Source organism: Myotis davidii, unplaced genomic scaffold, assembly GCF_000327345.1.
Source record: "Myotis davidii unplaced genomic scaffold, ASM32734v1 scaffold26, whole genome shotgun sequence".
NCBI lineage: Eukaryota > Metazoa > Chordata > Mammalia > Chiroptera > Vespertilionidae > Myotis > Myotis davidii.
In genome coordinates this window covers 3,748,457-3,760,044 of record NW_006299245.1, presented here as the reverse complement: position 1 = coordinate 3,760,044, position 11,588 = coordinate 3,748,457, and the positions used below count along the sequence as shown (strand labels likewise).

Here is an 11,588-nt window from a genome sequence, read left to right as displayed (position 1 = left end):
TAAACTATATAGGTAGGTACATTGTTATTAACTTAATTAGGGTACTCCTAAGGCTTAGGAAGAGCCACACTCAAGGGGCCAAAAAGCCACATGTGGCTCGCGAGCCTCAGTTTGCCGACCACTGAGTTAGGTGTGAGAGATAGTTAACAGTCAACAATTAGCTCGATAACAATGAGTTTATTTGTGCTCCCCCTAGCAGTGCCTGTGCTTTGAGGGGTCTGGAAAAAGGAAAATTATTCTGACATTCCAACGATATGTTATCTAGATGCAAAAAGACAATAGACTCGGTGAAGGTAAAGATTGACCTTTGTCAGGGAAGAGGCTACCTAGGACATGACTGCCGGGAGCCGGTCCATCCTTGCTGCTTGACACAGTCGCTGCAGGGAAGAAACATCTGCACAGCATATGTTTTAAGGGACCTGGCGTATATAACATACTGTTCTTAATGTTTGCTCACCTTCTTGGCGCTATGTGGAGTTAGGGAGGGAATACAACCCCTTCACTAAGTGCCAGGCAGGTAATTAATCACTTTAACTATGAACAATCACGCTTAAGGTACATAATCTTTACTCCCTGGAATAGAGATAAGAAATGTCCTAACCTTTGGAATCGAAATTAATAGGTTTAAAATCAACTGGTATAAATACAGATGTTACAAGGAGAACCTGACTAGAACCTGGTGACAGAACCTGGCTGGAGATCCTGGACAAAACTTGGCTGGAGACTGTGGCTAGAGATCCTGGCAAGGCTGCTGATCAACTGAACGCTGTCTCCGTGTCATTCCTTCTTCGCTGACTCCGTCCACACCTTTGGGGACCCCTGGACCTGCTGGGGTTGGACCCCAGCACATGACTACCCACCATAAACTGCTTTTCAGTTAAAAATGTTTTCATTTGAGACCATCCTGTGTGGTTACTTTTAGGTCTCTGAGTTTTTAAGGCCACCATACGGGCCTTCCCTGAGCTTGTCAGGGGAGCAGGTGGCCCCTTTTCGTCCACTCTCTACACCTAAATCTGGAGCCATGAGGCTTTTAAAACACACAGAGAACATTTCATTTGATCCCCACTCTGTGGTAGGCAGTTATTATTGTTACTTTCACTCCCTAAACAATTATAACACCAAGTCTTAGATGAGTGGCTGGAGTACCTCGCTAGTAAAGTGATACGTAACTCCAAGACCATAACTCTAGTCTCCTATCGTGGCCTAATGTTTGTTTACGAAACTGCCTGTAGGTCCCAGTATTTTTAAAAGAAAGGAATAATTTTAACTGATTTTAGAATGAGCACTTTAAAAATATTCCTATTAAGTAGGGATGTAAATTTTCAGAGTCATAGGGCATTCACTCAATCAGAAACACTCCAAAGTGCCCAAATGCTAAGGTTCCATATAACAGGCTTAAAAAAATCATAGGGGCCCAAGCATTTCTACTTCTATGTGGGTACCTCTACCTGATAGCATCACCAGTGCCTGATTGTCACCAATAAATCTTCGGCTTTCCCACTCCCTGCTTCCTAAATACTTATATTTTTGCTGCCACCCGATAATTTTTAAAGCCTTCATGCAATGTAAGCCAAATTCCCTTACAAGGGGTTGCTTAACAAAAGCACAAACTAATGAAGGCCCTGTCTACGGAGACTCAGTTAAGGCATCTATTCAAGTCATAAGCCTAAGGTGACCGACGCCTATCAGTTCATTTGTCAAAATCAGCATCCAATACCTGTCTCCACAGCAGTGCTACAAAGAAGATAACATTGTAATACAAGATGGTGACAGATATTTCCATAGAGATCACCTCCTAGGGTTTCAGCAGGCTCTCTACCTTTTCAAAATCCACACAATACCTCGAATCCACATGACCAATTTAAAGGAGATGTGACTGAACAAAGCAGAGAGAGATGAAATAAAATGACTAGACTCATACAAAGAAGAGAGGTGCCTTATCCTTGATCATTTTTAATCCAGCAGTTTAGGTAGCCCTTCCAAGTATCTAAGTATCTGTACAACACACTGAGCCGATGTGTAATACATTTAAATGAAATAGAGCCTTACTGCTCTGATTACCGTGTGGTCCGTGAACCAACAGCCATCTGTTACACCTGTGAATGACGGAGATGCAGGCTCTTAGGCCCATTCCTGGCAGAATCTGCATTTTCACAGCCCCAAGTGATCTGCAAGTAGACTGATCTAGAAATATATACACATACCAGATGGGAAGAGGCCAGCTCACCAATGGCCCTTTAAGCAAGGCATAGGGAGATCTATTGGATTCAAAGAAACTGGGGGCTTAAACTGCATTTTGAAAGATTTTTTTAAAAAGGCAACTGTCCATATCAAAGGATGAAGGCAGGGGGGCAAGTCCTGAGAAGGGACAAAGCCTGCCACTGGCATCCTCAATACCATTTCTGAATTTGAAAGTAACTACTAAATACCTTCTCATAGAAATGGCTTACATTATTTAGGTTGACGACATACGAGAGGTTTTAAAACAGTGAAATTTCACTTTCTGTTCAACATGTAACAAAAGCAAAACACACCACTGTTGTCAAAGGAAAAAATACAAAGATTCTTGCATAGACAGATGGAGGAACCAAAACTAAAGAATATTTTTTAAATAGAAGACTCCATGTGGCAAACTATAGTCAGTGCTTGCAGGCTGCGCACTGGTGTCTTTAAAAGGTTTTAATTCAAATCCTAAATTCATTTTTCTTTGGTTAAACCAATCCATATCCCTAGAGAGTGGGTTAACGTGTAAAAGCTTATTTCTTTAACATAAGTTCACTGACTATTCAGCACCATTTTTTTTTCTTTCAACAGCATAACAAGAATAATCTTCCTATTTTAAATGAGGTTTACCAAATGAATTCAGGTATACCACTTCTTCACATCAGCTATAAATAATTGCTTCCCTCTAAAGGGCCCATTTCTGCAAATAAAAATGTCTTTTTGCCTGATTAAACTTCTTCATCATCTGAGAACTTTTCTTCTGCAAAGTTATAGTTGGGAAATTTGTCACAGGAAGCTTTCTTTGTCAAAATGAGCTTTTTCAGTTGCTTTGGGAGAGCAGTCCTGTAGTTAATTATTGGAGGAGGAGGGGAACATCCTGTTCTAAAAGTACACTCGACAGACAATTTGGATCCACGTGCTCTACCTGAAGACGATCTGACAATCCAGGGCGGCAGGCTCAGTATTTATTATACCTTTAGAAACTTGAAGACAGAAAGGCAGACGTAGCCAAAAGGCAGCTTATGAAACAATGAGCAAGGTCCCCAAAGGAACAGGGCAGGTGCTAGCCCTGCCTCAAGAGCCCCTCCTCCCAAATGGCTCTGTAATGGCAAATGTCCCTCCAGACTGAGAAAAGTGGTCAAACCTGTGAAGGTATCTCTAGAGCCACCACCTCCTAAGGCAATCCCTGTTGAGAACACAATTTGCAGGGTTGTCACTTTCACATGCACTGACCTTGTAAAGAGTAAAACTACGGACTCTCATTTTTAACCGGAGAGATACCAGAAATGGAAGCAGGGTGCACGTGCCTTCACTTAAATTGGAAATTAACAAACACAAGAGTTTACTTTTCCCCAAGTGTTTTCCCCTTGTCTGCCTCTCAAAGACTAGTTTGATAGTCTTGAGTTTATAATAGAATCAACAATATGCTTTATGACAGTGTTCTAAACAACAGGCGTATAACCCAATTGAGAGCTTAAAACAAAAAACAAGGCTGTGGTCTGCACCTTTTCAGTCTCTTTATAGAACACGTATAAGCAATTGAAAAAGGAAAACAAAATTTCATAACACACAGCCGTAAAACTTTTACTAGCCTTATTCGTCCTTTTTTTTTTTTTAACTTATTTTTAAGAGGCAAACTTGTGAACTGCATTTAAAATTAATACCCAAAGAATTCCAAGTATGCAGGAATACGGATTGTCATTCTCCCCACTGGATTTTTAAACAATGTTGAAGCATGGCTGTTTGAAATACTTCAATGTCATCATTTAACACTGCTCAAAATGTCAAGAGCCATATTGCGCCCCAGTGGCCACTCTTCAGCAAACAACACATCCTTTGAAGTTAAAACACTCCTAAAGGATGTCAAGGGAGAATTTCTAGGCTAGGACAATCAAAATGTTCCACTTCTAAAGAAACCAATGGTCTCTGGAACCGCAATTAGGGAAACAAGCACTTTCGCTAACTACCAAAACTTGTGACTTTTGCAGTTTCAAATGTCAATAAATTCCTTTACCCCATGGTAATATTTTCATACATTGTTCCTTAATTAAGCCATTGGCCACAGCACCTAGCTCACAGCTGCTATTTCAAGGGCACTGATGTGTTTCATTTGATAAATCATGTAATTTAGTCAGTCTCTTTGATGATAACTGCATGCTGCGCCACCCTGCACACCCTGCCTCACTCTGATATCACCAATGCCCGGCAAAGAAATCAAGAAACAAAAGCTTACATGGAATTACCATAAGCAAATAGCATCTCCTCTGCCAAAAACTACAGCACTTTTAAAGCAGACACAGTAGCACTGCCCTCGGCAACAAAGCAGGCACACAGCCTTGGAATAAAATAAATGTTCATATACTATAATTCCGCAATAAGATGGACTCTAGAGGTGGAGTTAGAATTTTCCATATTATTTTTTTTTTAGTCATGAGCAAATCAAAATCTCTCTCCCTCTCATCCATAAAGTCACTTTGAGTTGTCCAAATTAACTGCATTTTAGGAAATGACTGTAAACAAAAATATACTACTCTAAAAACATAACAGCAGCTCTCCATATGGACTTAAAAACAAATCATTTGTGTTCCTGACTTCTTCAAAATTCTCCTGAGTCGATAGGTTTATTCAATGATTTCCCATCTACCTGGAAAGACAAAAGGTCATCGCTGAACCCAAATTTGGAATCCCAACAAGTTCTTAAAATATTAAAATGACCACGTACACCTTTATTCTAAGAAACCTTGAATACCAGAGAAGCGGTCAAATGTGATTGAAAAGGAAAACTGTCAGAGAGGAGGAAAGGAGATCAATAGAAATTTAATAGTGCTGCATCGTGTTAGAATTAACTGTGTAGAAAATACAGCCCCCAAAAATCTCTCTCAGGCAAACGTCTTCAATCCCTCTGACCAGTACAGGCAAATCTCGTTAACTCCAAGAGCAGCCGCTACACGCCTCCAAGGAAAACAACTGACTGGACAGCTAGGAAGAAGACATCTGGGAGAAGTAGTTTAAAGCTTCCGCTCGTGCGAATCAAGTACCCATGAGCACCAGACCCAGCACAGCGCCAGTTCAAACCATCTACCATGGATCCCGGGCACCAACGTCCTGGGAGAGAAGCTGACGGAGTCCCGGTAAAAGTTTTAAAATATGAGTATTAGTCAAAATAAACATGAGTAACTGCAAGTGAAATTCTGCTAAAGGACAAGCTATTGGCATCTGTGTAAGTCTACCATCAGACTCTCAAACACTTTATAGCACCTGCTACAGGACAGGTAAGACAGACAGACAGGTATGGATGCTGCTGACAAGAGTGAACAGCTGCTGCTTGCATTAGGCACCATATGTATGAGAAGCCCGTGTCTAGTAATATTCATAACTAGTGAATTGCTGAATGTAGTCATTATTCCTCAAAAGCACAGACAAATCAAATCTTCAAAGAAACCACTGCATATCATTACATCTGTAATTACTCAAAATATTATGCCTTTTTCATCCTACGAAAAACAGAAGGTAGTGCAGTTCCTGGTGCTGTGCCTCCTTCCTTTTTTTCCCTCCTACTAGCCTCTAAGTGAGGACAGCTGTTCATAGAGGCGAGGTCCTTACATTCATCAACCCACTTTTCCTTCCCATCAAGGCTGCCACACTTGCCACTTTGGTGAAGCTATTAAATAAGTACCCAAAGCTAATCATATAATTAGCTTCCAAGAGACAAAACAATCTAAAAAGTGAATGTTTACAGGTATAAACCATGTTGGGTGAGAAAAATAAAGTTATAAGAAACTAGGTTTGCCAGCCCTGATTTTTCAAAGTGCCTTAAGGGTAAACTTGGCCCCTTCCTCTTAGGAAGGTGCCTGTTTTAGAGAAAATGTACCCTTTGCCTATGACAAACAGCTGCACCATCACGGGCGTTTTAAACAAGTGCCTTTAGTGTGCGAAACAGCAACAAGGAGATGAGAGAGACAAACCGTGCTCCTATCTCATACCGGAATACAAAAGGTTGTAGGTATTTCATAATTATAGCAGCAAGGAATTCAGTGTTACAGCAGGGGCACAATAACACTGAAAAACTAAGTGCAGATGACAAGACAATGTAAATTGAATATATAATAATACAGCCAAAAATATACATTTACATGGAAACCATTAAGAGACAGATGGCTGGCAAGCAATTTTCCCTATGGCATTCGTAAATGTCCATCCGGTGCTTGTATTTGGGTCACTTGCTAGCTAATCCCCATGTGGCAGTCTCAATGGAGGTGAGGCAAAGTGGTCTCTACTGGCTTCACCTAATTTTAATTTACTGTTGAGATGTACTTGTTCAGCAAAATGAACCAATTCTACATAGAGTTGATTAAACAATCAAAACAGCTAAAAAATAAAATGTCACATAAAATATTTCATAAACTATAAATTGGGTCCACTTGCATTTTTTCGGTGTCTTATAAACTGGGAAGGAAATTAGAGTGAAAAAAAACAAAACACTCTTGTACACATTGGCTTCTTTCTGTATAGTCTTGATGATATATCCTTTGATTCAAAGCAAACTTCTCCCTTCTTTACTTTGATTTTATAAGTAATTCTTTGTAAACATACTTTAAACACCGGGCATTCCTTCAATGGTTGCACACACTAGAATTTTAAGGTACCAATCACATATTGGTCGAAGGCAAGTTATTCAGGGGAACTTTCTAGAGGCAAGTTAACAGAGTGATTGATCATTTCACACAGGATCATACCAGGTCAAAAACCCAAACTGACAGTAACATTACAAGACCAAGGAGAAGGCACAGTTGAATAGCTTTAGAAAATAAAGTTTTTAAAAAAACTTGCTAACATGCCTTACATCTTCCATTCCTTCTTTTAAAATACTGTTAATGAATGACTTTAAGGAAGAAACGTCTTAACTAGTGTTTCCATAAAAATAAAGATTTACATTTATATCCAAAAGAAAAACTAAATTAGGAATGTGCTATGAAGAGCTTGGAGTAGTTTTAATTCAAGAGCAGACATTTCTGCCATGGAGTTGTTTCTCCAAGTTTCACACAATTATTGCAAAATGGAATAGCTAAGAAACATAAAGGTAATGTTAATGATCATGGTTGGGTTTAACAAATGCAAAATCAGCAATAAGGAAAAAAATGTTCAAAGCAGCCACAAATCCATTTCCCACTTTCAAAACCTCCAACTGACTTTTTTTTTAACGAGTGCATTATTTTACTCATGTGAGAATAAAAACATGTAGTAGTTGCATTATATTATTTTCTAGTTATATGACTTAAAGAAAATGCCTTCAATTAGATGGCAAATCAAAATGAAATCAGACTACAAAACAAATAGTTAGGGTTTACTTCTATTGCTTTGAAGTAAACTGACTCCTCTTTTAGTGTTATCTCTATGCAAAGCATATTAACAGTACTATTTTTAAAGAGGATGAAGGGAAAATGATGTAATATTATCCTTGCCAAATACATAACAGAGCAGAGAATTTGGGGTCAGCCAGTTTCTTCCACTGACCTAAACACCAAATTTCTCCAGAAAATGAGAGGGTCCTTCGAGAAGTCATACGCAACATGATTTAAAGTCTGGCAAAAACTGCACATTTATAATTCCAATTTTACTCTAACCACAACTTAAGATTCAATATAGTCATTACTAGATTGGAGGCCAGGGGAAGAGGGATGAAGTTGAAACCATGTATGCTTTTTTGATCAGATAGGATGAATTCTACTCTTTTACTGTTTGTTTCATCACATCCTAGCCATATTCTTGAGTTTAGCACAGAAAAACTTGTAAAATATTAAATTTTACCATGGGGAAATTGATTTTGCTATAAAAACGTTTCAGATTACCATTTAATCTCAACCAAACTACATCAAACACTGCAAGTAATTATATATACCGTTTATAAAGTAAACCTGATCACTATACTTAAAAGAAATGATAACTTTGAGAAGTACCACAGCAATAATCTTTAAGCTGAAGCAATATAAAGCCCTCCTACAGTAAATGCCAGATTCTTCAGCTAAAATGCACAGTCTTGATTTAGTTAAGCAAGTCAAGCGTAAGAGCCACCTCCCTCCCTGAGTGCAGCTCTTTTGCTTCCAGCCCTGCCCTCCTCACAGAGCTGTATTTCACAGAAGTTCCTGGGGGGGCAGCGGAATCCACAGATGTAGTTTAAACAAAGTTTTGAACTTGAGCCTTTGTAGTCTGAAATGGAGTGATGGAAATAAACACATTCTCATCATCCTACAGTTTCCACTGCCTCGCCAGCCCTCTTCCCCCTTCACACCCTAGTGAGTGAGAGTAGTTAGAAAGTACCATATCTGAAAGCCACAACTTGCAGTGCACCTTGGCACCGAATGACCTGAACATGCTGTGCAGACACCAAGTTCCAGGATCCTATTAATATGTATTTCACGACTTCATAAAAACCAAGACACATGAAAACCAAGTTTAGCCCTAACCGGTTTGGCTCAGTGGACAGAGGGTCAGCCTGTGGACTGAGGCGTCCGGGTTCCGATCAAGGGCACATGCCTGAGTTGTGGGCTCCATCCCCGGTAGGGGGCATGCAGGAGGCAGCTGATCAATGATTCTCTCTCATCACTGATGTTTCTATATCTCTCTCCCTCTCCCTTCCCCTGAAATCAATAGAAATATATTTTAAAAAACAAACACACAAGTTTGATACTTTTAAGACTTCATACTCTCAGAAGTATGGGATTGCATATGCAGGTCTGCCAGTTAGAAAATTAGAGTCAAGTACACTTCAAATTGTAGCAAAAGTATAATTTGTATTTACAGACCCTCCATATCATGTCATATATAATATCTAGATATCATATACTGAGCATGCTATCAACTAGATGATATGAGCAAATCATCACACTAAATTCATCTAAGTAGCGAGGTAGAGGTTAGCAAATCTGACACCCCCTTCAACCTATAGCATGTAGAGAATTTATAGCAATTGTCCACCATCAAAGCACAACTAATTCATCATCACACTTGCACCATTCTTCCTTAAAGTTACAAAGGCCTAGCAATTGATTGATGATCAAAAAACACAAAATAAGCACTAAGTCTATAGAAAAAAATGTACCTGAAAATTTAGTTTAGTTTCAGCCTTAACCATTACAGGCTAGTTTCTTCTGACAAGTACTTTTCAAAGAACTAGATAGCAAAAAACAGTAGCATACAAGAGGCATGCCAGATTTACCACAGTGTTCTATAAAAGTTACAATAGTACAGCAAGTTACTTTTTCATAAGCTGTATATTCTTGGCATAAATGCTTACTATTGGAACTGTCCCAAACAGAGCCAGTCACTGCCCAAGATCTGTCCCTGAACTTATTTTGTGAAAAGTCACCCGTCTTTGGAAGCAAGAGATTTTTCTTCCATTTACCCTAGAAAGAGCAGGTGCACTGTAACCCCAAATCGGAGGGAACAGAAGCAGCCCCTCTCACAGACCACTTACTTCTCAGAGCATGTAGCATAATTGCTAAGATCTGCACATTGCTTAAAAATTGAGGGAAAGTTTATGTCTAACAGGGGCTTCCTAGCAACTAGCCTCTGATAGACACTCTATAAAATGCATTAAGAAGGGTCTGCTGGATGTCTTTGCAGGGACTATCAGGGGATTTCATAATAGACATGTGGATGTGAACCAAAATTCGCTGACTGAAGGTATACATCCATGAACATGCTTTTAGTCAGAGAGCGGGCACACCAGAGAATATAGAACATGGCTAATTACTACCAGGAGAAGATTTTGCCTTCACCTCCCCTCACTATCAACCTCTTTTCCTAAGTTCACTCACTGCCTCGCCCTGACCCTAGGGAACCATTCGCTTTCCATAGCCCAGAGAGGCTGCTGAAAAGCTGTCAAAGTAAATCTGTGCTCACTTTTTGGATAGTTTAATTCCAATGGAGCATGAAACACCCCAGGACGGTTAATAAGTTTAGCCAGGCGTGCTGTTCTCCCTAATATATTTTAATTATGCATCTGTTCTAATTGTAATCAGATTAAATCACTGGAAAGACACAAATTGGAATTTTCCCTAATGGCTATTGGAGCTTTTCATCAGTTTCTAAACACTAACAACGTTTAAAAAATAGGTAGAGCCACGAGCACAACTATGACATTTTCCAGAAATCGATGCAGTTTCTTTGACAACACGGTTCAGGTCTCATTAGCCACCCAAACTAACCCAAATGCAGAAGACAACTTCAGTCTCTAGGGGCGTCTTCTTCCCCAATTAGCACAAAAGAATCACTAATGTCTAATGTGAAACTCACAAACAGAAATGAAAGCCAAGCTTTTATAAAGTGCTACTCCATCGATTATGGAAAGAGGCGAGGGGAGGGAGGAGGCGGGGAGGGGGGAGAGCAGACCATCAGCAGCATTATCTTGGCTCCAAGTCAAGTACACTACACGTTAAAAGGGAAAGTTGAAGCAGAGTACGATCCTCTTTCCATTATTTTGGCAACTGTCAAAGGTGTGTGTTACCCTCGGGAAATAAAATTGTCCGTCCCATCAATAAACGGAAACGTTACGGGGAAGATCTATTAGGGGGCGGGGAACAGCTTCCCAACCCAGACGTAAAATCACTCAATGTGCTTTTGTTGCACCAAGGAATAACTAAGACTTTTTCTTTAATGCGTTCATTAAACAGTTTCCCAAATTGCTGCGATTTCCGCTAAGAAATTTAAACGTCTGCCAACAGCCGAAGAGTCAAGGGAGAGAACCTGCTGCAAACTAGGAACCCAAACTCCTCCAGCCCGCCCAGCGCGCTCGCGTCCCGGCGGTTCCTGCTTTAAGGTGTTAATGTTGACGCGCCTCCTAATTCAGGTGCCGGATTAGTTCCTCCAGGAGGCACTTCCAGCCTTAAAGCGGGAAGCTTCGGGGTCACCCCTCCCTCTCACCCCCTTACCTGTCATCATAGCAGAAATCCGCGCTTAGGGTGTTGAGATACAAGGCGAGCCCCAGAGCGCTGCTCACCAACTCTGCAATCATCTCTCCACCGCCTTCCCTCCGGCTCGGCTCCCAGCGCGAGGGCAGCAGCGGCAACAAAAAACAGAAGCATCAATCCCCACCTTCCTCCGCCTTCTCCTCCCAGCTTCACTTTTCCCTAGCTTCCCCACCCTCCCTTCTCTCCCTCCCTTCCTCCCTTGGGTCCTCCCAGTCCACGCGCTCTTCCTCCACCTCGGCCCGTCGCCGCGGCTCGGGCGTCCTCCCGGGGTGCGGGCTCACACCGCGCTCCCCATGCCCGGCGCCCGCGAGCGGCGTTCGGGCTCCGCGCCCTCCGGCGGAGGCACCGGGCTGGTCTTCCCCGCTGCCCGAGGCCCCCACCCTAACCCATGGCCAT

The 11,588-nt window shown here is 41.1% G+C and overlaps 1 protein-coding gene across 1 annotated transcript in view; it reads right to left on the bottom strand.

Moving 5' to 3' along the window:
* The window catches only part of TMTC2 (transmembrane and tetratricopeptide repeat containing 2), a 397,072-nt gene extending 385,490 nt beyond the window's left edge, over positions 1 to 11,582 (bottom strand). Inside the window, exon 1 of the mRNA XM_006774726.2 lies at positions 11,154 to 11,582. Within this exon, the coding sequence (XP_006774789.1) occupies positions 11,154 to 11,236 (83 nt within the window). The 5' untranslated portion in view covers positions 11,237 to 11,582. The remainder of the gene's footprint in view (positions 1 to 11,153) is intronic.
* Between the last annotated feature and the right edge of the window lie 6 nt (positions 11,583 to 11,588).